This window comes from Myodes glareolus, chromosome 12 (genome assembly GCF_982192425.1).
Source record: "Myodes glareolus chromosome 12, mMyoGla1.1, whole genome shotgun sequence".
Lineage (NCBI taxonomy): Eukaryota > Metazoa > Chordata > Mammalia > Rodentia > Cricetidae > Myodes > Myodes glareolus.
In genome coordinates this window covers 41,829,980-41,856,190 of record NC_142037.1, presented here as the reverse complement: position 1 = coordinate 41,856,190, position 26,211 = coordinate 41,829,980, and the positions used below count along the sequence as shown (strand labels likewise).

At 46.3% G+C, this 26,211-nt stretch overlaps 1 protein-coding gene across 3 annotated transcripts in view; it reads right to left on the bottom strand.

Moving 5' to 3' along the window:
• Positions 1-3,541: 3,541 nt before the first annotated feature.
• Tsc22d1 (TSC22 domain family member 1) overlaps positions 3,542-26,211 on the bottom strand; it is a 100,873-nt gene continuing 78,203 nt past the window's right edge. For 2 of the 3 annotated variants that reach the window (XM_048422187.3, XM_087912239.1), the window contains 2 exons: positions 5,997-6,045; positions 3,542-4,876 (listed from right to left, as the gene is read on the bottom strand). In XM_048422187.3, coding sequence (XP_048278144.3) covers positions 4,619-4,876; positions 5,997-6,045 — 307 coding nt within the window. In that variant the 3' untranslated portion in view covers positions 3,542-4,618. Of the gene's footprint in view, positions 4,877-5,996; positions 6,046-6,451; positions 6,796-26,211 lie in introns of those variants that run through there. The other variant, XM_048422188.3, reaches the window with a different exon arrangement.

Below are 26,211 nucleotides of genomic sequence, written 5' to 3'. Positions count from 1 at the left end.
TGGGATCACATTCGTAGCAATCCTTTGGTTCCAGGTTAAATACATGTCTGGTAGATTCCAATTTGTCTCTAGGAAAGAAAACGCTGCCACTTTGTTTTCCAAAGTCCCAGATTCTTACCGCTAGAGTTTTCTTGCCTAGTGTCTCCCACGTGTGTAAAAGTGTTGAAGAGACTGTACTTCTCGGGACCTAAACAGCTATCCAGACAGTCGCTGTACACACTCCCAGCTCCCAAGAGTGCAGGGGCCTGAGGGTTGTTGGAAGGTTTTGCTGTGAAAATGTCGAAGTCTGGACTGGCTTCTTTTCCTTAACAATAAAACCCCCTTGGAAAAACGAGTAGGTATCGCTTTATCCTTTACAGTTAGCTCCCTGTGCTGGGAAGGGCTTCTGCGTACGTCCAGTTTCCATTCTATCCCTCCCCTTCCTCCATCAGTGGCACTGTCTGAGGAACACTGTCTAAAACAAAGGCCCATTCCAGGAGTCAAACCCATTGTCTGAACCTGACCTTTGCTGCAAGTGAAAGAATTGCCTAGCTGGGCCTTCGTCAACACTGGACGTGGGTGTGGACACTTTAGTCTTACTGCCCTCAAGGGGGTATCTAGAAGTGATGGACTAGTTCAATACTAGACAGCCCCATGTTCTTGCAACATATATCCCTTCTTCTATGTATAAAACAACTCCACCCTGAGCCCCCTTCTCCGAAATAGGAGGGGTAACATAGTGACCTACTTTCCATCATCGACGGGCCCCTCAGAGGTACACACTCTGAAAGCCCATGGTTGGCCTTCTACACTACCACAGACAAGGGTTCTATGAAATGTTTTGCCACTTTGCAGGATGGATCTCAGTCTCTCAAGCAATGACCCATTACAACAGAAGTTTAGGGTGTTTGTCAGCAACACCTGACTTTGGGATACTCGTCTATGTTAGCTACCAGGGCAGAAGATTCTGAACTATTCAGTGGTGAAAACATGCTTGCTTCTAGAGCTGAACCTCCTGGTTCTGGACAGTATGGGAGGGCATTCTATTTTGGTCATCTGTCATCCAGGATCTTAAGGGTTTCAGCTCCATGGTCACTAGGTCTTCCATCTGAAGAAGGGGAAGAAAGCCAGCGGGACGTTGAAAATGCTTTTCTTCTGGGCCAACTTGGCATAATTCAAACCCTTCAGCACTCACCTGGAACAAAATCCAAGCCTCAAAATGGCACTTAACCCCCAAGGAAGGTGCAAGAAAGGAGAAGACAATGGGACCTAAGGCAACCACCATGGCTCAGTTTGCCTGGAACTTTCCAGTGTTTAGAACTGGGTGTTCTACGTTCTGGGAAGACCCTAGCAAACCAGTGTGGCTGGCCACCCTGAAAGCTCCTGTAACAAAAGGCACTGAGCTCTTAGGAAGCAATGGAGACCATCTTTACTGAAATATATGCTGTTCCTGGAAATTCAGAGAATGTGTGCTGTAACCTTGTAGCATACACATCCATAGTCACAGTCTTGGTCCCTGGGTCAGCTAGGGAGTAGGGCCATCCTACCATGAGGCATGGTTACCCACCCACCAAACTTTTTTTTTCTTTTTCTTTTTTTCTTAGGGATGGCTTGTTATATAGCACAGGATGACCTTGAACTCAAGATCTTCTTGCTTCAGCTGGCAGGTATTCCACACCCACTAACAAGAGCTCTTAAAGCTCTCTCTCTCTCTCTCTCTCTCTCTCACACACACACACACACACACACACACACACACACACACATCCATCCATCCATCCACCTACCCACCCATCTGACAGAGGTTGCTGACTATAGAATCTCTGAGAAGATGATACTCCTATTATCTAAAGAACCTACCACACCGTACAGGAACCTGTGCCCAGTCTCCAGAAATGCTTTTCTGATTTGAATTGAAGTTTAGGCAACCGGTCTTAAAAGAGATCTTGCCCAATCCTTACTTTATGAATGGGAAAGCAGGTCCAAGGAGCTCCTGTCCCCTCCAAAGATCAAAGAGCTGGTTCCCACAGCATGAAGAGCAGCTACTGTCTTTCTCCCACACACCAGAGTGGGAACCTTACCACACAATCTGCTCCCCAGTTCTGTCGGTGGGCAGTGTTCAGCCTATGTTATCTATGAGGAAATTTAATTTTCTGCTTGTTTCTAATCTTACTGCTGAATTACTGTCCAAATGGATCTGAAATGGACATCTAAATGCAGTCATATCACGGGGTCCAGCAGCTTCAACTACTTATTTCCCACAGCCTGAGGGACAGTAGTGCTTGCACTGAAATTCATTTCTAATTATGGTTATAATTAACATTTCTTGAGCAAATTTAAACCTGATTCTGGCATGCTACCTTCACCACAAGATGAAAAAGTAAAATTTTGCTTTTAGGCATGCAAAAACCAAAGCACAGCTCCTGAATTCTGAAGATTGTTAATTTGAAACCAAAAGCAGGCATTCGTTAAAATCATGTAAAATCCCTCCCTTCTGCCTCTCCTTTGCTGTGCTGCCGTCTGTCCTGCTGACGACGTCACGAACACCCAGTGCTCATCCTACATCTCATTCCGCTTTAGAAATTGCTCCTGCTCCATGGAACACGGCGCGTGAGGCAATGAATTACACGGTAACCCACAGGCCAAAAACAGCCTAGGTGAGGTCTGGAAGCAAGTAGCAAAATGTCCCTTATGCTTAAATAGCAGTCAATAAAGTATGCCCTGTATTTACAAAGGCGAGAAAGGGCATGAAAACACATCTTGATTTAAATAATTATTAATTTGTATATAATTATCAAGATACCAAAGTTTCATGGGAGTTTTAATGGAGATTTCAAACTCTCCACAATTATAATCGAAGAATCCAGGATTTGGATGAGCCTCAAGAGAATGCGCATGCCCCAAGTCCCACCAGGTCAAAGAGCTGTTGCCCAGTTCCTGACTACAAAGCCAAGTCTAGCCTGTTGTCTCCGGGACCCTGCTTACTCCTGCTTTCGGCTCCGTCTTTATTCTGAGCTACTTTACACATCATCCAAGAGGGATTAAAGTACCAGGCCCAACCTGCCTCAAGTCCAGTACATTCACCACACCCCCAGAATAGTATCTATGAACAGAATTCCTCTCCGAGGGACAGGCACCTCATTCCCTTGTAGGAAAGATGGCCGCCTGCTTCACAGTAACCACATTCCCACTCCTACGTTTGCTCCTAACTGGGAACTCAGATAATCGGGCTCATTTCTTCTCAGTTCAGAAACTACAGGTGATCAAGTTCTACATAAACACTTACAACTTTAAATGGGGGATCTGAAGATACTATCCTAGCCATCCACGAGGGTGAAGTGGCTTATCCAGGTCACAAGAGAACAGAGCCTCTCCTTCACTGGCTCTGGCTTAGCCAAACAGCATAGTGCCAGGAAGTATGCCTGCGATTCCTGTCACTTCTACAGCCAACCACTGGTGTGCCTAGCCTACTTTGGCCAACCCTTCCGCTCCCTTCCAGATTTTACTGAACTGCTGGAACAGCAGGGCAAATGGCAATCACATTGACAGTCACGGGAAAGCCTTGTTTATCAACGTTTTATATGCTTTATTGAAAGGTGACAAGTACAACAGTTAAATACAGTGGTAACTGGAGAGAACATGCCCGGTAACCTACGCATCCAACTACTATACAGGTGATATGCGCAAACCCCTACTGGGAAATCCATTTCTCCTGGGAAATCCATTTCTCCAAGTAGTCAACCAGCTCGCCCAAGACGTCAGCGAGCAGGGATTTACTTCGTGAGATTCAGCAGCTAGATTTCGGATTACACCAAGTGACTAACTGTGTCAAATTCTTAACGTTTCTTCAGGTGTGGTCTTTGTCATCAGTTTTTATGTAGGTCTCTCTCTCTCTACAAAGGACAATCCACACCTTCCAGACAGCCAATGTAACATCTAAATTCCAATCTGTACAACCTAAACAGCAGTTACGGCCCTCTATTGTACAAAGTCGTTGCACTACATACACAAATATACAATAAGCAAAAACAACCTTCATAATGAGATAGCCCAGGTCCCAGCTACCTGTCACCGTTTTTCTCACTAACAGTTTTGTGTCTTCGATGTTTCAGAAAAGAGGGACAGTACTATTCTTTTATAAACTTTGGTGACAGTTGTCGGTCTGTAAAATGACCGAACCCCTCCCCCGCATGGCAGTCTTGTTTCTGTCCTCTCTTTCAAGTTCCTCAAGGGGAAGGAGAGGAGAGCACAACAGTCCAGGGGCAGCCCACCTTCCGAGCATCATGCAGGCAAGCCCCAGAGCTCTTGGAAGCAGGGTGGGCGGCTGGGAAGGGTCGAAAAGGCACACAGCTCCTCAGCATCAATTAAACCAGTCCTCAAACATCTGCCAAGTTGCACAGGGTACATCCATGCTCATTCTCTGATTAACCTTTAATTCGCTCAACTAGCACATTTCTTCAAGCCAAAAGCTATGAGTGCTTAATACTGGGGAGAAAGCGAGAATGGCATGTGTGAGTCTCACGTCTCTTCCGTAGACAGCAATGAAATGGGTGACGGGAGGTGGTGTCTCGCTAGCACATCTCTTCGGTCTGTTCAGTTCAGACAGCAGCAGCCAGTTCTGGGGGGGAGGCATAGCAGGCTATGCGGTTGATCCTGAGCCCTGGGACGCTGGCTGTGCAGGGGGTTGTGTGGTCCCCTGTGGCTGCGTGGTGGCCGGAGGGGAGCCAGTCTGCAGCTGGGCCTGAAACTGGGCCAGCTGCTCCGGACTGGCCAGGGTCTTCAGCAGATTGTTCTCCTGCTCCAGCTGGGAGTTTTTCTCTATTAGTTCTTTGATCTGCTCCTTCAGAACCTCCACTTCCTCGCGAACTGCATACATCAAATGGCTTTTCACCAGATCCTGAAAGGAGAAGGGGAAGAAGAAAAGGTTCAGCTCACTGTGTCCTGGCCTCTGGCTTTCTAAGGCCTTTCTTAGCTCTCCCTAGCCAATGACACGCTCTGCCTCCAAAGAGCATTAAAGCACGCTTGTGGAAATCTGCGCATAATCACAGCCGCACAAAACTTAAGTTTAATGTATAAGCGATCAAGCTTTCCAAGAGTCTCTAGACGTTTTCTGCAGACATTAGCCAAGGGTGCCAACAGTCCAGTTTCCAATACAAGATGGCAAAAGGCACCGGCTCCATTCCGGCCCTGGGTTTCCATCCAGGCCTGAGGCCCAGCGGCCGCTTCCCCGCCCCCAGGCCCTCCCAGCATAGGGAGGGCCTCCTCCCTCCCTCTCTCCCTCCCTCGGCACCGGCTGTAGCCAGTTCCTACAGAGCGTGTTGCCGCATTTTCTTCCCTCCACCTCTACTCCCCCCCCACCCCCCAGCGATTAAGCTGACATCACAGAAACCTGGGCAGACGTCGTAGCCAATGAGAGCCCGAGTTATTTATAGCTCTGAATTAAAGGTTCAGAGTTTGCCTAGCAACAGTGGGCAGAGAATCCCGTGAGAAGAGCCACAGGCGCTGCTCCAATAACAAAGAACGACCAAGGCGGAAATAAAAAATAGGAGAAATCCAGGAGCAGGCCGAGAAAACAAAACTTTTCTCCCACTCGCCTCACTGCGGGGGAGGTTCTGGTATGCTTTAGGGACCCCGTCCCCTGTTCCCCTCGGCGGGGACTCTCCCCCTCCCAGCTCCCCTGTAAAATCTCAGGGTGCCCAGTAAAGCCATATCGCTGAAGGTGTTCCCAGGGCGAGCAAAGGGGAAGCTGAGCTATAGCCTCCTTATCCCGACGTTAAATGAAATGGGTCCAGGGCAGGGCTCAGAAACCTCAGGGCCCTTCTCCCTCTGGGGCATACGTGGCTGATCTCCACATCGGCTGGAGACAGCGAGATAGTACAGGCATTCCTTACTGTTTTCCGTTCAACAGCAACCAGCACCATCTGGATTTAGCTAAGGGATGCACTGGTCCTTTTAAGACATCTAGGGTTTTGTACTGTGCCCACACTGAGTACAAGCAATTTTTAACCAATACATACCATAGCTTGCTCGATTTTGTTGTCGATAGCTACCACACTTGCACCAGAGCTGGAAGAGAGGATAAAAAAAAATCGGTAAATGGAATTGATCTTTAACAATCCAGGATAACGATAGATCTCTGAACTCAAATGATGTTACTAGTAACATATTTTGAGTATTCTTTAATGCTACAAAAAATGCATCATACTCCAGAAAATACCAGCCACTATCGAATATCCAGGCATTTCCCTATTTTAGGAAGCCACAAAGGGCTAAATTACATAATGAGAGAAAGCCTGTTCTCGAGCCAGATCTGTGAAAATAAGGATCTTCTGACCAATTCAGAAAGCACCATCTATGTCACAGTAACCCTCGGCATGGACAAAGGAATTCGCACGACTCTCCTGTACCTGCATTCCCGCAAGTCAGTTTTACTCCGAGTCAATTTAAACCAACTATCCCATCTGACATTTACCTATTGTCAAGTCTCACAGAAGCGTTTTCAGTTCCCAGCAAAGACGACAAGAAAGAAATTGAAAAATGTCTCAGTTGGTAAACTCCTAGATCCATCGCCACTGGTCTACACCATTGGGATTTCATGCAATTGCAGCCAAAAACACCCTCGTGGAAAAAGAAAAAAGAGAGGGAGGGAGGGAGGGAGCACCGGCAGCCTAGTTGAAACTAGAGAAAGCCTCCTAGCTGTCTGCAGCCCGGGGCGTGAGAATGGCAGGGCAGCGCTGGCAAGAGTGACCCGGCGTGTGCGGTGGCTGGCGGCTGGCTGCGACTAGACCGCCGGCTCCACTCCTCTACTCTAGAGGAGGCCGCCCGGCCCCAGCGCCACATATAGGCGGCGAGGCTCCACGCCGATTGGTCGCGCCATAGGCCCGCCCCGCGCGCTCCCGGGCTGCGGTCCCTCCCGGTGCCCGTGGCGGGCGGCGCAGAGGGGGCGGGGAAGGGGGGTTGGGTGGGGTGGGCTCAGCCTCCTCCGAGGGCCGCGTCAGGGTCCCCGAGAGCGCCCCGTGCCCGCATGCTGCATGCTTACGTCTAAAGGAGTCAGACCCCAGTCTCCAGAGCCGGCGGTCCCCGCGGCGCTGAACCCTGCAAGCTTGCAAATAGCAAGCAGACCCGGCCGAGCTACTGGGCATGCCCAGTCCCACCACTAAGACTCAGGAACGCCAGCGTCTCGGTTTCAATTATTGGGTTCTTACAAGAAGCAGTAACGGGAGATTTTAGAGGCTGTGTTATGTACAAAGATAATAACCCTGCTGTAGGAATTCTTTCTTAATGCTAATGAATTCAAAAGACTACTACATTTGCCTTTTATGAGATAGTTTCACATAAAAATTTATCAGTTACGTGTAGAAAACAATATTGCATTTTTCTTTGCGAGGCAAATAAAAAAGTCAAAGGAATCCACAAGATGAAATGCAGGGAACCTTCCCCAAATGCCTCCAGAGTTGTAAGTCTTAAAATCGCATCACCCTAACTGCACCAGTAATTACGCTTTCTTCCATTTATAGCTAGAAAAGTCAATCTACAGGTCCAACCCCGAACAGATCTATTTTCAGCTAGTCCCTAAGGCAAAGGGTTTTCGAAGCGAGATGGCAATTCCGCCAAGACTTAATCCTTGGTTTTCTTACAACAGAGGGATTGAAATATTGTCAAGGACGTTTTCCAAAAAGCATACAATTCCTTATATGTAGCCTTTGCTCATTTCCAGTGTGTCTAGAACCAGTAAAAATTTAGAGAAAATCTGATGGTGGTTAAAAATAGTTCAGCAGTCAAAAGAGATGCTGCAGGCTCACCACGACTTTCCACAGGGTGTAATATAGCTTAACCAGGGGCAAAAACATCTCCAATAATTTAAATATCTGTGAAGATACGTCAATGAAGGCTATGACATACTATAAGAAATAAGTTTGATTATTACATGTTATTTATATACTGTTTGCAGTATGTTTGAGAAAATTTTAACCTCTACAATACTGCCCTCTAATGGCGGAAAACTATAAAAACAAGAACTATTACCAACTGCTTGGAACCTCTCTAATCATAGGCAACTGTTTTATCACAAATCCAAAATAAAATTTGACAGTGAAACAAATACACTACACTCACATGCAGCATGAACCCCTTCTCTCTCAAGACAAGGCTTCTCCCTCAAGGAGCATCCTTTCCTAAAACCGCCGTCAGAGACTTTTAGACAGTTTCTCAAGTTGATCCAAGGCTGGACACCCAAGGCTGGGAGGGAGGTATTTGGTTTCAGAAACCATAAGGCACTTAAATACCAAATATATTGAACACGGCACACGAAAAGGGTCTCTTATGTGTTAAAAACTGTTGTGGCTACAAAACAATATTCCTTTTATTATGTGTCATATTATGCTAACTTTTTTATTCAGAAGCAAAGCCTATCTGTAGGTTATGATGCAAGTTCTTGGGAGGCACCTGTTTTCAGAAAAAGGAAATATTTAAGTGAAACTGATCAATCACAGCAACCCATGAAATGCCCATGAGAGCCAGGCGGGATTGTTATTAGTGCTTTGTGGTTTCTGTACTTGAACAATTTGGAAAATTAAAATTATAACTCAATCTGTATCCTTTTAAATATTTTAACAGAACACCAACTCCAGAGGAAAGGGTATTACAGAAAAACACACCTTAAATGTAAAAGAGCTAAAAACAGAAACAAAATCCTCTAAGGCCATATAAAGAAATGAAGTACAAATCCCCAGCTGGAATTAAGAAGGATCACACGATTTTATTTATTCATGTTATTCGTGAACAGAAATAAAGGAGCTAAGTTGGTTCTGTTTTCTATCGTTTTATAACTACCTGCTGTATTAGCCAAAAAAGCAGAAGGCAGATATGAAACCTGTGTGTGTGTGTGTGTGTGTGTGTGCGCGCGCGAGCGCGCGCATGTACTTCTGGAGAAATGACTGAATCAAAGAATATGAAGAAATCAGATCTTTATCTTCTCATACAGATGTGCTACATTCCCTTGAGACTGGATTTCTGAGAGAAATATTTAACCTGAAAACAAAGGCAAAGGAAATAGGAGGAAATCTTCCTGAGCTAAAACCACTGGAGCGGAATGTCTGAGAACTTCCCCTGAAAGTTCTTCCATCTTATCAACATGTACAAGAATGAAGATAGACCCATATCTATCACCATGCACAAGACTCAAGTTCAAATGGGTCAAAGACTTCAACATACAGCCAGCCACACTGAATCTCACAGAAGAGAAAGTGGGAAGTACACTTGAACGCATCGTCACTGGAGACCACTTCCTAAATATAACCCCAGCAGCACAGACACTGAGAGAAACAATAAATAAATGGGACCTCCTGAAACCGAAAAGCTTCTGTAAAGCAAAGGACATGGTCAACAAGACAAAACAACCACCTACAGAATGGGAAAAGATCTTCACCAACCCCACATCAGACAAAGGTCTGATCTCCAAAATATACAAAGAACTTAAGAAACTGGTCATCAAAAGAATAAACCAGTAAAAGAAAAAAAAATGGCGTACAGACCTGAACAGAGAACTCTCAACAGAGGAATCTAAAATGGCTGAAAAACATTTTCTAAAATGGCTGAAAGACATTTGAAAAAATGCTCAACATTCTTAGTTATCAGAGAAATGCAAATCAAAACAACTCTGAGATTCCATCTTACACCTGCAAAAATGGCCAAGATCAAAAACACTGATGACAACTTATGCTGGAGAGGTTGTGGGGTAAAGGGAACAATTCTGCATTGCTGGTGGGAATGCAAGCTGGTACAACCCCTTTGGACATCAGTATAATGATTTCTCAGAAAATTAGGAAACAACCTTCCTCAAGACCCCAGCAATACCACTTTTGGGTACACCCAAAGGATGCTCAATCGTACCACAAGGACATGTGCTCAACTATGTCCATAGCAGCATTGTTTATCATAGCCAGAACCTGGAAACAACCTAAATGCCCCTCAACCGAAGAATGGATAAGGAAAATGTGGTACATTTACACAATGGAGTACTAAACAGCAGAAAAAATAATGACATCTTAAAATTTGCAGGCAAATGGATGGAGCAGAAAACATCATATTAAGTGAAGGAACCCAGACCCAAAAAGACAAATAGCATATGCACTCACTCATAAGTGGCTTTTAGACATAAAACAAAGAAAAACCAGCCTACAATTCAGAATCCCAGAGAATCTAGACAACAATGAGGACCCTAAGAGAGACATACATAGATCTAAATTACATGGGACATAGAAAAAGACCAGATCTCCTGAGTAAATTGGGAGCATGGGGACCATGTAGAAGAGGAGAGAAGCAAAGAAAAATGTATAGCTCAATAAAATAAAATAAAATAAAATTCTTCCATCTACCAGACAAGTATCTGAGTCTAGCCCATCTCTTGACCACCAGAGGCCTGCTGAGATTGTCCAGGGGAAATGCAACAGTTCTGCAGGAGAGACTCCCAAAGGCGTGGGCCACACAAGGCAGCCTCAGAGAGCACCTCTAAGTACAGAAAAAGGCATGAACATTTGAAGCTTGCTACTGCAGTCTGCAGATGAGCCTTTGCAGACTCCAGCCCAGCGACCTCTGGCTGTTGGTATCAAACATGGAGAGGAGCACAGGCAGGTGCTGTGCGGGTCTAAGGTGAGCACACTTAGCCAACACTGACTGCAGCAGAGATTCACCATCTAGGTGCCTTAGGACGCTATGGGGACTGCCAAGAAAGCAGGCAAGGTATGTACCCTGTAACCTGACCAAATTACTTTTGTCTAGGGACCCCTGGTCACCTCACTTTCCCAGGTTCCTAGAAACAAGCAGAATGACAAGCTTAACCAAACCACAGATTTCATAGCCAAAGATGTGATAACCACATACACAGGGGCGGAGAGGGGGACAGGGGCAGAAATACTACTTGTCCACTAAAAGAAAATCCTATCATGGCTATAACATGGATGGAACGCAGAATTTAGCTTAAAGAGTCAGGCTGTCAAAGACAAACACCACCTGGCCTCATGTCTAAAGACGCTGATCTCACTGAAGTAGGGGGCAGAACAGTGGTTACCAAGGCAACAGTGGTGTATAAGAGGTGAATGAAGGGATGCTGGTCAAACGATCCATAATCTCAGAAAGAATAAGCCAAGAAACCTGTTGACTAGCATAGCAGCTTCAGTTACCGCGGATATACTGTACCCTTTAAAGCAAAGAGTGGCGGATGCTGAGTGTTCTCGTCACAAAACCGACAGCATGTGCAGCAATGCGTTTGTAAGCGAGCCACATTAAACTAGCTCACATTATTTATAGGACGGTATGAAAACATGTTAAATACCATTGCGTACAATTTTGCCTGTCAATTTAAAGCAGTATTATTTAAAATAAATGGAAATACATTTAAAAAGGGACAGAAACAATGAGTAATGCTTTAGTGACAGTTCCTCCGCTCACTGTCAGAACAAGACAGCGCGTCACCAAAAGACAGAAAAGCTGCTAATTCAACCTTCTCTGCTCACTGTCAGAACAAGACGTAATGTCATCAGAAGATGGTAAAGCTGCGAATTCAACCTTCTCTTTTGGGTTAGAAGATAGGGTTGAAAATTCTTCCCAGATGTAGAACCAAAGAAGAAAATGAGAACCAGAAATGTACAGACCGGCTATGCAGGGTCAACATGCAAAACAGGATGTGCCCTGAAGATGCTGAGCAGCGAGAAGGGAAAGGCCGGAGAACCTTCTGAATCGCCCCAGAACCTGAACAGCACAAGTCTCCAGACAAATAACCAAATTCCCAAAATGGTAAAAAACCAAAACCAAACAAATCAAAGTCCATCACAAAACACAAGACAGCCGGGGATGGAGCAGCAAGTCCCAAAGCTCACATACAGAAAGGGCAGGTTACAAAGTGGTTACCAGGACAAGTTGTGCTTACAGCTGCCAGAAGACCATGGGCCAAGGTCTTTACAGTTCCGAGAGAAATGGCTTCATTGTTTGGAGTTCTCACTGGGCCAAATTATCTCTCTAGTGCAAAGTTAGAAAAACATTTTTTAGATACTTCTTTATACAATAAGATGGAGACCAAAATTGAGAAAAACGGTGGGCAGGGGCTGTCACAGCCAGAGCCAGAGAGGCCAAAGCCTGGGAAAGGGATTGACAGGCCAGAAGACTGTGATCTCAGGAAAGGCTGCTTGGTGCCTGGGTGACCTGGAGGTAGAGGGAGGCTGCAAGAGAAAGAGGGTGACAAGAGTCAGGTTCGCAGGGTGAAGGAGGGTGAGGGAGACGGCTGAGGCGGCTGTTGCGAGGTAGGTGTGTGCAGCTCTCAGGGAATCAGCCCACAAATGCAGAGGTAGCTCTAAATACCTCCCCATCTATAGCACCATCATTTTAGAGATTAAAACAAACTTACTGTTTTACCATTAAATTTACTGAGGCGATAGAAAGAATATATGTAGTGTGTGAACAGCTTTAAAGAGCTAAACTGCATCTATCTTTATCTCAATTTGATCATATAATGCTCAGAACTAAAAATAAAAAAAAGAAACATCACAGAGAAATATGGAGGCAAAGTAAGAAAAAAAAATCCAAACATTTAAAAATAGCTGCACCTGAGAAACAGATATGGGGTGGAGGGGGATGCTAAGTGTTTTGACACTCAGTTTATCATTCTTCCGTTATATGTATGAACTGCTTGGATTAAGAGAATCTTTTAAAGTGAAAGGAAAGGATGCAAACACAGGCACCTGACCACCTGCAAGCTCACGACTGGGGACAGCCATAGTCGAAGAGCAGAACAAGAGCAAGAATCTTACAGGACTTGACTGGTGAGTGCTACGAAAGCCTGAGTGAAAAAAAAAAAAATCCAAGTCTAGGGTAGCCAATGCTCAGAGGACACTGGAATTCTGGGGGAAGGTGTGTATGTGTGTAAGTGCGCACACGTGTCTGTCTGTGTGTGCAAGCGTGTATGCACGTGTCTTTGTGTATTTTTGTCTGCCTGTGTGTGCAAGTGCGCACACGTGTCTGTCTGTGTGTTTCCGTCTGCCTTTGTGTGTGTGTGTGTGTGAGGTGGCCGTTAGTTCTAGATTGAGCTGGGCTTTGTTCCTGTGGAAAAACTACTCTCCAACATCAGCACCTGATGAAAAGTAGCAGATACACAAACAGGAGACAGGACTCGCAATGCAAGAAAAATCATCTCAATGACTACATGTGACAGAGGCGACAGAACCCACAGACAAGGATATTAAATGAGCGACCGTTAGCTATACTTTGTGTTCAAAGGGTAGGCGGAGGAACTAAAGACAGGCGCAGAAACACTAGGAAAACTCAGACTAAATTAAAATGAAGACAACGGCGTTTGAGAAGATGCGCTAGAGGGACGACGGCGCGGATCTGGTGGCAGACATGATGCCATGCGAACAGCAGACACTCTTCAAAGTGGATCACAGAGGAAAAGCTGTAAGGACAAAGAGAAAGGCGGGAGGGGGGCACTGGCCACGGCAGAGCAGTGTCCTGTGTGTCCCCAGAAAACAGGTCAAGAAGGACAACCGCTTTAGGAAGCAACGGTAGCTTTCCCCAAACTTCATCACAACACTGACCCTACGGACCCACAAACCCCAAGGCAAGGAACCCTGTGATAGACAGAGCGAGTGCCTAAGTCCAGCTGCAAAGAGAAAATCTTAAACTGCCACAGAGGGCAATTCCGCCACACACAGAGGGACCGCAGTCTCCAGCTGGCCTTCTGCTTGGAAACAATACCAGACAGGAGTCAGTCCCAGCAATAAATTATGGTTATGAAGGGGGAAAAGTCAGAAAATAAATAACAGCAAGTTGATTTTCCACATGAACATAAGAATTCAATGAAGAAAGAGTAGCTTTTCAAAAAAATGTTCTTATGGTCCTGGGCTAATTGGATAAAGTCAAACTTTAAGAGCGGAAAAAGGAAAACAAAGCAAACCCCCTCGAACTATTCCTCACACACATGAAACATCAACCACAAATAGATCACAGCGTAAATGTAAAATCCTGAACTAGAAACCCTAGGAGAAACTGTTCACTCCTGGGTTAGCAAATACTTCTTAGACATAACCCTAAAATCGTCATCACAAAGGAGAAAAAGTTGGCAGTTGGGCTGCTACTGAAATGCAGTTTCTTCTCCGAAGTCCGTGAGACAAGAATAATGCAAGCAACTTCAAGGTAACAGGGGTCAGGAATTCAGAACTTAACAGTCAATGAAAGAAACGGGCAAACACCAAAGAGATAGATTTTTTAAAAAGTAAACAAATTCCAAGATCTGACAACTTCACACAAACATACATGCAGCCAAAATACCAATACAAAATAAATAAAAATATTCAAGAGAAAGATGTTTAAAAAATAAACAAATGGAAAAACACTAAGTACCATCAGTCATTACAAAAATGCAAACCAAAGCCATGAGATACCATTATACAATATACGTATCAACATGGTTAAAATAAAACTTTACTGTCTTTGACCCGAGAACGCTGGCACCAACAGTTAGGTGGCGCAACAGACCACTCATCTATTGGCAGTGGGAATGTATAATGGCGCAACTGCTTCTCAGACACACACTTTCCATCAAGATCAGTAAACCCGGCTCAAATTATGAATTCAAATCTGTACGTGGCTTTACAGTAAGCACCTTAAATGTCACTGGAAAACAGATAGCCGTGTCCCAGCTAACGGGGTTCTACCACTCAGCAGTAAAGAGAACCGAGCTACTACTAACTCCAATACAACGCAGTAAGTGGAAGACACCGGATGCGAAAGGCTGCAAAACACACGGTCCCATTTATATGACACCCTAGGGAAGGTGAAACAGTAGGGACAGAAGGCAGCTGGCCGAGGAAGGGAAGGTGGTAAGGCTCCATCCGAAGGAACCATACAGGGAAGCTCCCTCAAAGCCTCTAGGCAATATGATTCCAATGGTTAACTGTCTTTCTCATCTTCGTAAGATTAATCATTCCAAAGCCAAATTTCTTCATAAATACCACTTCTGCTAAATGGTGGTAGATTATGAAAATCAGGAGCCAGAGATGAAAACGGCACCCCAGATTTAGCAGCTAAATGACATTCCGTAAGAAACATCTGAACTGAAAAGCTGTCCTGATTATGCTTCTATTTCAAGAATTTCACGCACATCGCCTATCAAAAACGAACAGTATTTACTTTCACTTTTATGCAGTCGTGGAAATGGTGGTCAGAGCTCCTCTTACACCTTAAAAAAAATCTAGTATTTCATGATAAATTCCTGAGGGCAACAATGGGAAGCAGCAGAGGTGAAGCAGGGGGGACCAGATCAGCCTATGTTCTCTCAATAAGTCCCTTGGTGACCTTAACAGACAAAGCGCAACTGAACAGTTTTATTTACAAAGATAAACTAGAGGGTTTATCTAGTCCAGCTGCAGCGGGGACTCAGGCCAGTCGGGGCACCGGGGAAGGCCACACTGTGCCACCTTCCTGTGTTTCGTGAGCGCTTCTGCTTTGATGAAGGACACACGTCCGTACAATGGCCTCTCTGAACACGAGCTGTGTAGCTTCACCTGGGAGTTTCCTCTAGAATGCTATGAACTAGTCAGAATTTTAGAGAGGAACTGTCTTTATGGATCATTTTGTTTTGATAGCCTTATTCTGTAGGTTTAGAGATCAAGGCTAAAGACATGATGTGTCTAGGATTTGCGCAACTGGAGGATGAAGAGAGAAACAGCTTCTCAGTGGATTAAGTATTAGAAGTGCAGACCAGAAATCCCTGAATCAAGTACAGAGATCTAAAGCAGTGGGTAAGAGCGCAGGGATGGGAAAGAGGTCAGAGGTAAAGAACCACTGTCCAACTCAGGAGAAGCTTAGTCGACATTTAAACCCACCCTTTTTACAGGTGAGGAAAGCACCTATGAGATCAGAAACCCACACCACTGCCCAGATGTGGTACCAGAGCCTACAGGCAGGTGCAGGGTGTCTAGTCGGGTGGAGACCGACCCTCCCAGCCTTCTGCAGCAGGCAGGACAGGCTGATCAGACACTTGTAGTCCCAGAGGTAGCAAGCTCTGCATTCTCTCCAGGCCCTGGGACAAAGTCCTGGCAGAGCAAGGCTCACCACGGCTGCAGGCTGGAACATTGCAGTACAGACACGTCCAAGAAAGATGTTCCAACGGTGATGTCACAAGCCCCACAAGCTCTTCCCAGAGCCCTAGGAGCTGTGAGGAGGGCCTGAGGGAGTCCAGTGGACTGAGGGAATGATATTTTGTAAGTATTGAAGGCAGGCTACTAAGGCATGTGTCCAGGAGGAAAGGAGAATGGCCAGCAGTGTGTCCCTGTGATAAGCCTGTGGTGCCCCAGTACTTCCATGGGGTCCAACCTCCTTACACATCGTCTCTATGCGATTCGGACCTCATTAGAGGGACAATGGGACAAAGGGAATAGGAACTGAGTGGGCCTCGGCAGAGATCATTTTCAGTGCTGCCAGGGTGGTGACCTGCGTGAGGCTGAAAGGAGAGGGCAACTCCATAAAGTCGTCCTCACTTCCATACATGCGCTGTGCGTGTGCGACCCTCGCCCACATATCCTCCCCCCCACACACACTAATTTTTAAATATTTGCTATGTTTTTAAAGGACCAATATAATACATTTTGGCTAGAAGGTTACAAACTAGAATTATCAGAAGTTCTCTTTGGGCATTCATTCATTCATTCTTAGTTAACAAGATCGACAAGCTAGGAACTAAGTTATAAAGATGAATGCGTCAGAGGCCCTGCTCTCAGTGGCTCCGGGGCAGGGGTGGGAGGGTATGCCAATGTCATATAACAGGATACACATCCAGGATGATGGTTCAGAGCAAGGAGCTGAAAACCAGGCGTTTACAGGGTACCGGGGGGGAGAACATGTGTGGAAAGGGATGGCCAGACAAATGCTTGGGTCATGAAGCAGCCATGCCAGGCCTCACTGCCATTCAGGAACTAAGAGGCTGTAGAGGAGGAAGATGAAGGCTGTGGCAGGAGGTGCAGAAAGAAAAGCTGGGGGGAGGGGGCTGAAACAGGCTGAGGCCTGGCAAGCGACAGCCGGGAATGCAATGGGGTGTGCACCTTGGTAAGGTCACTGACGATGTAGACGAAGAGGAAGCAGGACTGAAAGAGGGGTACCACGAGGGAGGGGACAGCTGGAGCCAAGTAAAGCAGGCAGGATGGCCCCCTCAGCTTTCCAGGCTGTGGGAGTGTGTGAGGTGATGTCATTAGCCAATCAGATGCTTCAGCTGGAGAGAGAAACTGGTTCTGGGATATGATGGCGACTGGTTGGACACTGCAGCCAGTGCTGGGAACTTAGGAGAGGGCGGGCCTAAGAAAAACGGCCATGAGAGTGAAGCTAAAGGGTCACGTGTCATGAGGACAGTCACTTGGCAGACACCTGAGCTTTCTGCCGCTCTAGTGGACAAGACAAAAGGTGGCTAGGCTTAAGCCATTTTTTCTAGATCCTTGTCTAGGAGAGTAGTCTCTTGAGTGAGGAAACCAAAATGACAGAGATGACCTGGCAGCAGAGGGCAAGGAATAGACAAGTGAAATTCACGGTAACAGTGGCCTAAGTGTCCTCCACCAAACGGGTCCTGTGGGAGCGCTCACTAAGGAATGATCAGTCCAAGGACAGATGTAGACAGAAGCTGCAGAGAACATTCTGCCTGTTCTTCCGACGCCTGTATGCTAGCCGGCACTACCTGCTAAGAGGGAGGGAAAGCAGGAGGCAAACAAGGCCCAGCTGCGGGTGGGGACTCAGCTCAAGCTTTTCCTCTGCGGGGAAGAGTGGGCGAGAGGACTGCTTCACGGCTGCCCTGAGTTTTCACAATGCAAAGAACCCAGCTGCAGCTTTTTATCAACACTAACTGACAATTAAAATGCCCGAAAGGTACTGGAAGTGATGGAAATGGTTTGACAGGCTGATAAATAAGCCTGCCACCATTGTGAAAGGGTCATTCAACAGGCACAATTAGCAGCAGTAATCAGAAGACATCAAGCCAGGAGATGCTTTTCTCTCCAGAGAGTTCACACACACACACACACACACACACACACACACACACACACACCGGAAGTCATACAGAAGAGTGAAGTAGAAAACCACCGGCTGAGGGGCACCCTGGCTGGAAAGGGACAGGAAGGACCTCACAGGGCTCAGCCTAGCCTTGTCAGACCACTAAGGGCTTCCAAGACGGAAGTCACTGCTAAGAAGGTCACGTCAGGAGGCAGGAGGCAGACAGGTCCTCCTTTCTCTGTTCCAAACATCCTGACACAGGCACAGCCTGCGTTGGCCTCCAGGAGAGCTGCACACCACACGACAGACACTAAGGAGCCATGCGCTGCTGCCAGAGTCTGAAGGATCAACACAGCCCACGGTACCAGAAAAGTTAGAGAATTACATACTGTGGAGCAGCCTGGCTCTAGGGCCAAGGGGAGGAGTTCCCCAAAGACAGAGCCTGTGGATTATAATTATCAGATTATCTGCCACATAGTGGCACTCCCTCAAGAGTGAAGGCTTCTCAGTAGATGGGGTCTTTACACATTACCTCCCCTAAAGACTGCTGATTAGCAACCAGCAGGAACCAGATGGGCAGAGCTCTGTGCTGAGGGAACTCAGGACCCAGCAGGAAGTACTGAGAAGACCAGGGGCGGAGCTGATGTGTGCAAGGTCAGGGAGCGCAGGGATGAGTCTTTAAAGGCAGAACTCCCTGAGAAGTGAGCTTAGGGCACGGCTGAAGAGGAATGAATCTACTATAGAAGAGCTTTTCACACAGAACAGCTAAGGACATGCACCTCTGATACTCAGGAACCCATGACAAAGCCACGCCAGCACAAAGCATCACGGGAATGCACAGTAACCAATGTGTGGTACAAATGGTCTGTCTTGCTCTTTGATCTGTATATTCCGAGGACTGGCTCTTCTCCGAGTAGAGGGATGTACGACTGACACGCGCACTTCCCAGCAACGGGTATTATAGACCTCCTCATTGTCTAAGCTAGCTTTTTCAAGAGTCATTTCGGGAGAATTCTCACCTTCCAAAAAACACTTTCCTGCCACAATAAGTAATATTCCCCAATCACAGAACTATCGGCCTCCATCTGCACGCATAGGGGTAGCTCTTTTTAAAGCCTTGATTTAGATGACTTCATGAACCCATGTGATTCTTATCAGGAATTCACATGGCTAGGGAGCTGTTAACCACTTCTGATCAAGTTTGGTAGACCGACCTGCACACTGCCAGAGAAAAAAGGACCGCAGCTTTAACTACATAAAGACAGAGAAGTATGGTAAAGACTTCAACTCCATCCATTTTCAAAGAAGGAGGGGAAAGGTCATTCACTGCATCAAGGCCTATGCAAGGAGCGTTGAGAAAGCGGCTGACAGGCATCAGTGAGCCCCATGTTTACAACCCAGAGTGCAGGTAGTGCAAGGTACCGGTGAGATGCATCTACACAGAACACAGTTGCCCACTTTTAACACAAGCAAAGCCCGCTGCAGCCCACACTCCTCCGGCGTCAGCCGTGTTCAGTGATGGAGACCCTGAGGGAAACAAATGCAACGTGGGAAACGGAAGAGGCTTCGGAAGTCTCAGAAGACAGCACAAGTTAAGCGAGGGTGAGACAGGAACGGGAAGAGCTGAACTCTGAAAAGCGGATATCGCAAACAACCACAAAATGGATGAAGTGTTAGAGAAACATCTCACAAACCAGAACGGAACAACGGAACACAGGGAGGGAAAAGAAAATAGCTACCTAGAAGAGCTAACGTCTTCATGAGACGTGTCAGAAGATAATCTGCGGAATTTTCTAGAAATATTAGGCTTTTAAAAATAAATCTGGAGAGCATGGGCATAATGTCCGTTTCATACCTGGTGTGGATTTCAGTCACAAAAAACCTCAAGACTGCAAGCAACTACACCAAGGCAGCAAGTGCTTCCTCAGACCACACCTGCTACCTCACAAGGACATTTTCACTCTTCTGCAAATGCTAGCATTTCTCTATATATGTAAAAGCACAATTCAACACCCTAGAGCCGGCCAGTCGCTCTGTCTTAGCATCCCTGTTTGGCTGCAGAGGATAACTTAAGAGTCGAGGAGAAGCCAGTGATGAGAGCATTGAGACATCACCTTTGGAAGAGGCAGAAAGGAATCCATGCCTTGTGCATCACCGGTGGTGGTGTGCATCACACACACACACACACACACACACACACACACACACACACAGAGAGAGAGAGAGAGAGAGACAGACAGACACAGAGAGAGACAGAGAGAACTCCCCTGCCATGAGCAGTGTCGAGCGCTCCAGTGTCATTAAGGACAATGACCGAGAAACAGGAGAACTAGCAAGAACATGTAGAATATGACTACATAGAGTAGACAGCAGTGAATACAGAAACCAACCGGAAATGGCCTTTTCCACAATCAGAGAGAGAATTATCTACATAAAGAGCAGAAATTGCCAGTGCGTGACTCTTGTCATGCTAGTGCTGGCTGAAGAGCAGTTTCAAACATCTTCACAGCTTCCAGAACTGTCAGGCACAGAGTCAGACAGACAGAGGAGAGCAGCGCGGCAAGTCCCACCAGTGACCCAGATGTTAACTGAAGAAGGCAGCTACATGCTAGACCAGAATTTCAATTCTCCCTCCCGCTCCCCGAGACAGCGTTTTTCTGTTAACTGCCCTGGTTGTCCCAGAACTTGCTTTGTAGACCAGGCCGGCTTCAAACTCAGAGATCCACTTGCCTCTGCCTCCCAAGTGCTGGCCACCAGGTGTGCGCTACCAACCTCCCCTTCCAGGTCAAAATTTCAATTTTAATCAAATTTAATTAAATTTTAAATCAAAGAGATAACCTATTATACTTGCATGGATCTCATGTTCTCCTAATAGCGCAATTCTACATGGCCTTGGGTAGTAAGCTGAAGCTACGCCAGTTTCTCCACTTTAGTCCCAAGGTATCGCCCTCGGACAGACAGACTTTAAAAGCACCGTGACTTTGTTGTTTTAGACATTTAAGCTCAGATGCAACTGTAAAACTTCCTAGTTGATACTAATTTTTATTTATTTGTGTGTGTACACACATACCGATGCACTCATGTGCATGTGTATCTCAAACGTTATATCTGTGTGTGGCAGTCAAAGGGCAGTTTGTAACCGTGGGCTCTCTCTTCCACCCTACGGATCCCCTCTTCCTGCAGCACTGCCTGGCAGACAATACTGACGGCTTTGAAAACACACCTTTGTGTACACAGTCAGATTTGGGGCTCTGAAGTCAGACCCTAATTTAAATTCCCCCAAATCATTTTTTCTTGTGTGAAATGGGGCTATCTTATTTTATAATTTTACTCTAACAATTAAAAGAGATGACACAAGAATCTGGCATTTCCCTGGGAATTCCAGCTATGACCTTATGTTCTGAGCCACCTGGGTACAGTGGTAATTGGGGTTATTGAAGAGACTTACACATTTCCCCACATACTTCAGAGTTCTCAATACATAGAATTGTTACAGATTCTCCCCTTGTCAACTATATCATTCACCTTTACACGTGTTACAGCTTTCTGAACACCAAACCATTACCAAACTATCCAGCTGACTTGAGTCTTCAGCGAAAGGGAAGCTGCTGTTTGTATCAACATCTCAATCTGATTTTCCCACAGTGGACTCGTTTAGTCTCTCGTGGACAAGCAAACAGAGTGCCCAACAAAGCACTAAAGACATACCCCTAAAAGCCTCTCACGCACTCCACGGAGACCGCTTTACAGCAGACATCCGAGATACACACTGGCCCACGCGACTTTGGGTGAGATGGACCATCTACCCCCATACACCACTCACATGGCTGCACACGGCCATAAACAAGAGCGCCTCACAATCTAAACAGAGTGACCCTTATGCTACACCACGATGCACAGACCAACTGAAGAACTAACCCCCTCCGCCATCTACGAGGCAGACCTGGAGCGTTCACCCAGGTGCTTGTAAGTACTTGACACAGGTTCTATTTCCACGACAAAATGAGCACATAACATTTAGAGGCCCAGCATAGAGCATGCTCTTGCACACATGCACACACGCACACACCACACCTCCCTAAACAACAACCCCTAAATCCTAAAGCGAAGAAAATACGAGAAAGAACAATGTCAGATCCATTAAGTTGGTGAATGCTCTGAGAAATTAAAACAAAACACCTGTTTAGCCGAGAAAAGCAAAATGCTGCAAGTGTGTGCATAATTCAGTAAAATTTTACATGCAGTTACTAAGAATGTGAAAACATAAAACTTGCTTATCAGAGATCACTTAGCCAGATATGGTGGCACACACCTTTAACCTCAGTACGGAGGAGGCTGAAACAGGAGGATTGCCACCAAAAGTTGAGGACAGCCTGGGCAACATAGTGTACTCAAGGCCAGCCTGGGCTACATAGTAAGATGTGTGTGTGTGTGTGTGTGTGTGTGTGTGTGTGTGTGAGTGAGAGAGAGAGAAAGAGCACTTAGCAATGTTTTAGCCCTCCCTCATCTAAATTAATCTGAATCCTAACTACAAAATAAAACTTAAGACTTAAGTAGATGATATCAAAAAAATCTGGTATTTGCTCTGCCATCTAAGCAGGGCCATAGAAGAGCAGCCCCGGTTAAGCTGCGCCAGGCTCTGAATAAGGGGTAAAGCGGCCAAACAGCCCACAAGCAGCCCATACACACCGGGCCTCTGAGCTGGGTCAGTGCAAAAACAATCAACTAACTGCTGAATCCAAATACAGAGAAGGAGTCTCCTCTCCGGATGGCATTTTACAGCACCCGTTCTGACATGTGGTCTTTGGTTAGAAGACTTCAGGAATTCTATATGAATATATATCTGGGGTCATACAAAAATCTCTTCTGGGTGGGGGTGAAAGCTGAAAGAGTTTTAGGGGCCCTGCAGGGGCTCTCCCTTCATGATACCAGCCAGAGCAGCACGCAGCAGCAACCCTTTCAATGTATTCAACCAAACTTCAAAGCAAGCAAGGCCACCCAGGGTCCCTACCAGCTTTCACCACCACCACCTACCCAACTATCTCGGGGCCACCTACCACCTCTGTTCCACTACCATGCTGCTGGCATTTCACGCTATCTTTTGTGTATTTTTTATAGCTACCCTCATAGCCTGCAGCTATCCCAAGCTGGTACCAGCATTCTTTGCCCAGTGCTCTATCAAGCGGTTGGTCGCCACACAGTGTTAAACCGTCACTGTCTTATTTTTATAGTGTGAACAGTAAGATATAAAGGCCATCGTGAGGGAAGAACACAAAGCAGGTTTAAGGGGAGCTTTCTCCTTACCCTGAGGACTTTGTCATGAGCTCTTTCCTCACCCACGCAGAAGACCTCGGCAGACTAGGAAGTTCTATGGACTTAACATGCAGACAAAATTTTCCATGTAGAAGACAGAGAAGGGTGCGCTACGGCAGGGATGAGCCCGATTCAGTGGCTCTCACCCCTGGATGAACTTCGGAATAAGGCAGGAAGCTTTTATAGACTACAGATGCTCAAGCCTGCCTCTCAGTGATTCCAATGTCAATGATTGGCAGGCGATCGGTTCCCCAGGTGATGTCAGTGTGAAACCAGCCGAACAGGCTCCAGCTGCTGTTCAAGGGCAGGAGAGAGGTGGAGAAGCCTTATCCAAAAGGTAAGCCGGCCCCAGGACACAGAGCCTGGGACACAGCAGTCCTCCTCGGAGGACGAGTCTACAGCCCTGAAAAACAGAAGGGTCGTATGGCCAGCAGCTCTCCAAAACCTTAAGTCCAGTTCAGGCATCGGGGAGACCGTCTCCTCACTTCTCTGTGACCAAAGGGCTCTGGCTAGACCCATCCGGAGAGGCCACATACAATGGATACTCCCTGGGGTCCAAGAGCATAAACCATCACTACAAGTCAGGTCCCAGAACTCAAGCCCCACAGCCACAGCAGGGGAGACAGCCGTGAGTGGGAAGGCCTGACAGCGCCACACCACAGGCAGAGGCTTGGCACAGGCAATGAAAGGGAGTCTCACCCTCCCTGGGTGAGAGCAGAACCTATCACTGAGAACAGCTCTGGGGTGGACAGCCCTGCCCTGAGGTTGGTGGGTAGATCCGAAGGCATCTACCTGCAAAGCCTGGGAAATCTGAGGCTGGAGGGGTGACGTGGGGGGAGCTGCATCTCTCCAGCAGGATTACTAGGGCTAAGTATGCTTTGAGAGACATGTATGAGTATAAGTATGTGTGAGACAGAACCGTCTCACAAAGGCGGGTCTGTGGGCAGATTTCCACGCCACGTTTGTCTACATTCCCTCTGCATTTGGGGGATACCTCACAGCCACTATAGTACCTGCTAACTCCCCCCCCCCCCCGCCCGGACATGGTACGTTTACTGTACTGATCTCACAAAAGCTTCCCTGCTTTATTTTTTGCTCTTCTTCACACATCTATTTAATTTTGTTCCTGCATGTTTCCACTGCTAGGTCATCTTATTTTTTTACATGGCAACATTCTTCTCTCCGCTCCCTTCTTTCGTATAACCTGGCTCTTCTCACCTCCTCCCCTCATCTACTCCTTACTTTATTTCACCTCTTTTTTGGAGTCATTATCTCTGCATTTACCCTGAACAATTTTTACCCTCTCAGCCCCATCTTTGTGGTTTTCTGGTCTATACCCGCTGGTAATGATTAGCGGGTTGTAATCAATTCTCAGTCCATTCTGTGTCTTGCTCTGTTTGCTGGTGGTCCAGCAGTCTGTTCCTCCCTGGGTGGTGCTAGGGATTTACCTTCCATTAGGAGAGAACCAAATAACACAGAGAGCTATGTGCACCAAGAGATGTACAAACCATAGGACAGGATCCTGAAGAGCACAAACAAGCACAAAAATGTGACTCCTCTAAAAGATCCCAACTACTAAATCCAAAGAGACAAAAGTAAGTAAAATGTAGGAGGATGAAGATTTTGAGACTTCATTTGTAAAAACAAGGAATGACTCCTCCCCCAGCATTCAAGTGAGATGAATAAAGTAACCCAATCGTTTTAGGACCCAGAGAAGAAAGTCAGCAACACAGATGAAAGAAGGGCAAACGGATGAGAAAATCAGCAATTTATGAACTTAAAAAGTCAGCAACAAGAAACACAAATTCAGTCAAGAAACTGAGATTTTTGAAAGAAAAAAGAAACGGTGGAATGAGAAACTCAATAAATCCAACAGAAACCAACAGGTCAACCAGCAGAAAAAGGCTGTCGGGTCTGGAGGCCCAGCATGAGTAAACACTGCACCCCTACATCAATAATGAAGAGGGTATGGTCACAAATCCCAAGAATCCTGTGATAAGCGCAAGAGAACAAACCTAAGAATTCGTGACACAGAACAAGAATCTGGGGAAAAACTGAAGTCACAGAAATCTATCCAATAAAATTACAGACATTTCTGAACTCTGCAAAAAGGAGTGGGCATTTAAGCCCCAGAGGAATCTAGAATTCCAGATAGACAGGACCAAAGATGAGCCTCTCCATCACACTGCAGTCAAGATGCCCAAATCACAAAACTAAGAACAAGTATTAAAAAGACTAAGAAAAAAAAAATCACCCCAACTCACTTGGGAAAGCAAACACATCAAAATAACACCAGACATTGCAACAGAAACCCTAAAACTCAGGAAAGCACTGAGCTCTACTTCAAGTTCTGAAAGTAAATAACTTCCAGGCAGAATGGTTACATCCTACCTTCTAAAACTGTTAAGAGAAATAAGATCATTCCAAGGTAAGCACAAACTAAGGTCAAGTCCAAGCCAGGACCACAGAAGAGAGGTAAGGAAGGAAGAAAAAGATGTGTGTGTGTATGTGCATGCATGTGTGTGTTTTGCACGGTATGTGTATGTGGTACACACACTTGAGTCTGCAGATAAACAAGCACATGTGTACACAGAAAGATAAGCGGTTTCATTCTGGGGGAAGCAAAGATCCACAACTGCCAATCCGTGAAGGACTCCACTGGACCACGTTCTCCATGGGAAGGACAGTGCTTTGCCCTCACTGGAGTAGATACTTATTCTGGTTATGGATTTGCCTCTCCTGCACGTAATGCTTCTGCCAAAACCACCACCTGTGGACTAACAGAACACCAGATCCGCTGTCACGGTATTCTACGCGGTATTGCTTCTCACCAGGGGGCTCACTTCACAGGGAGAAGTGTGACAGTGGGCCCACGATCGTGGAGTCCACTGG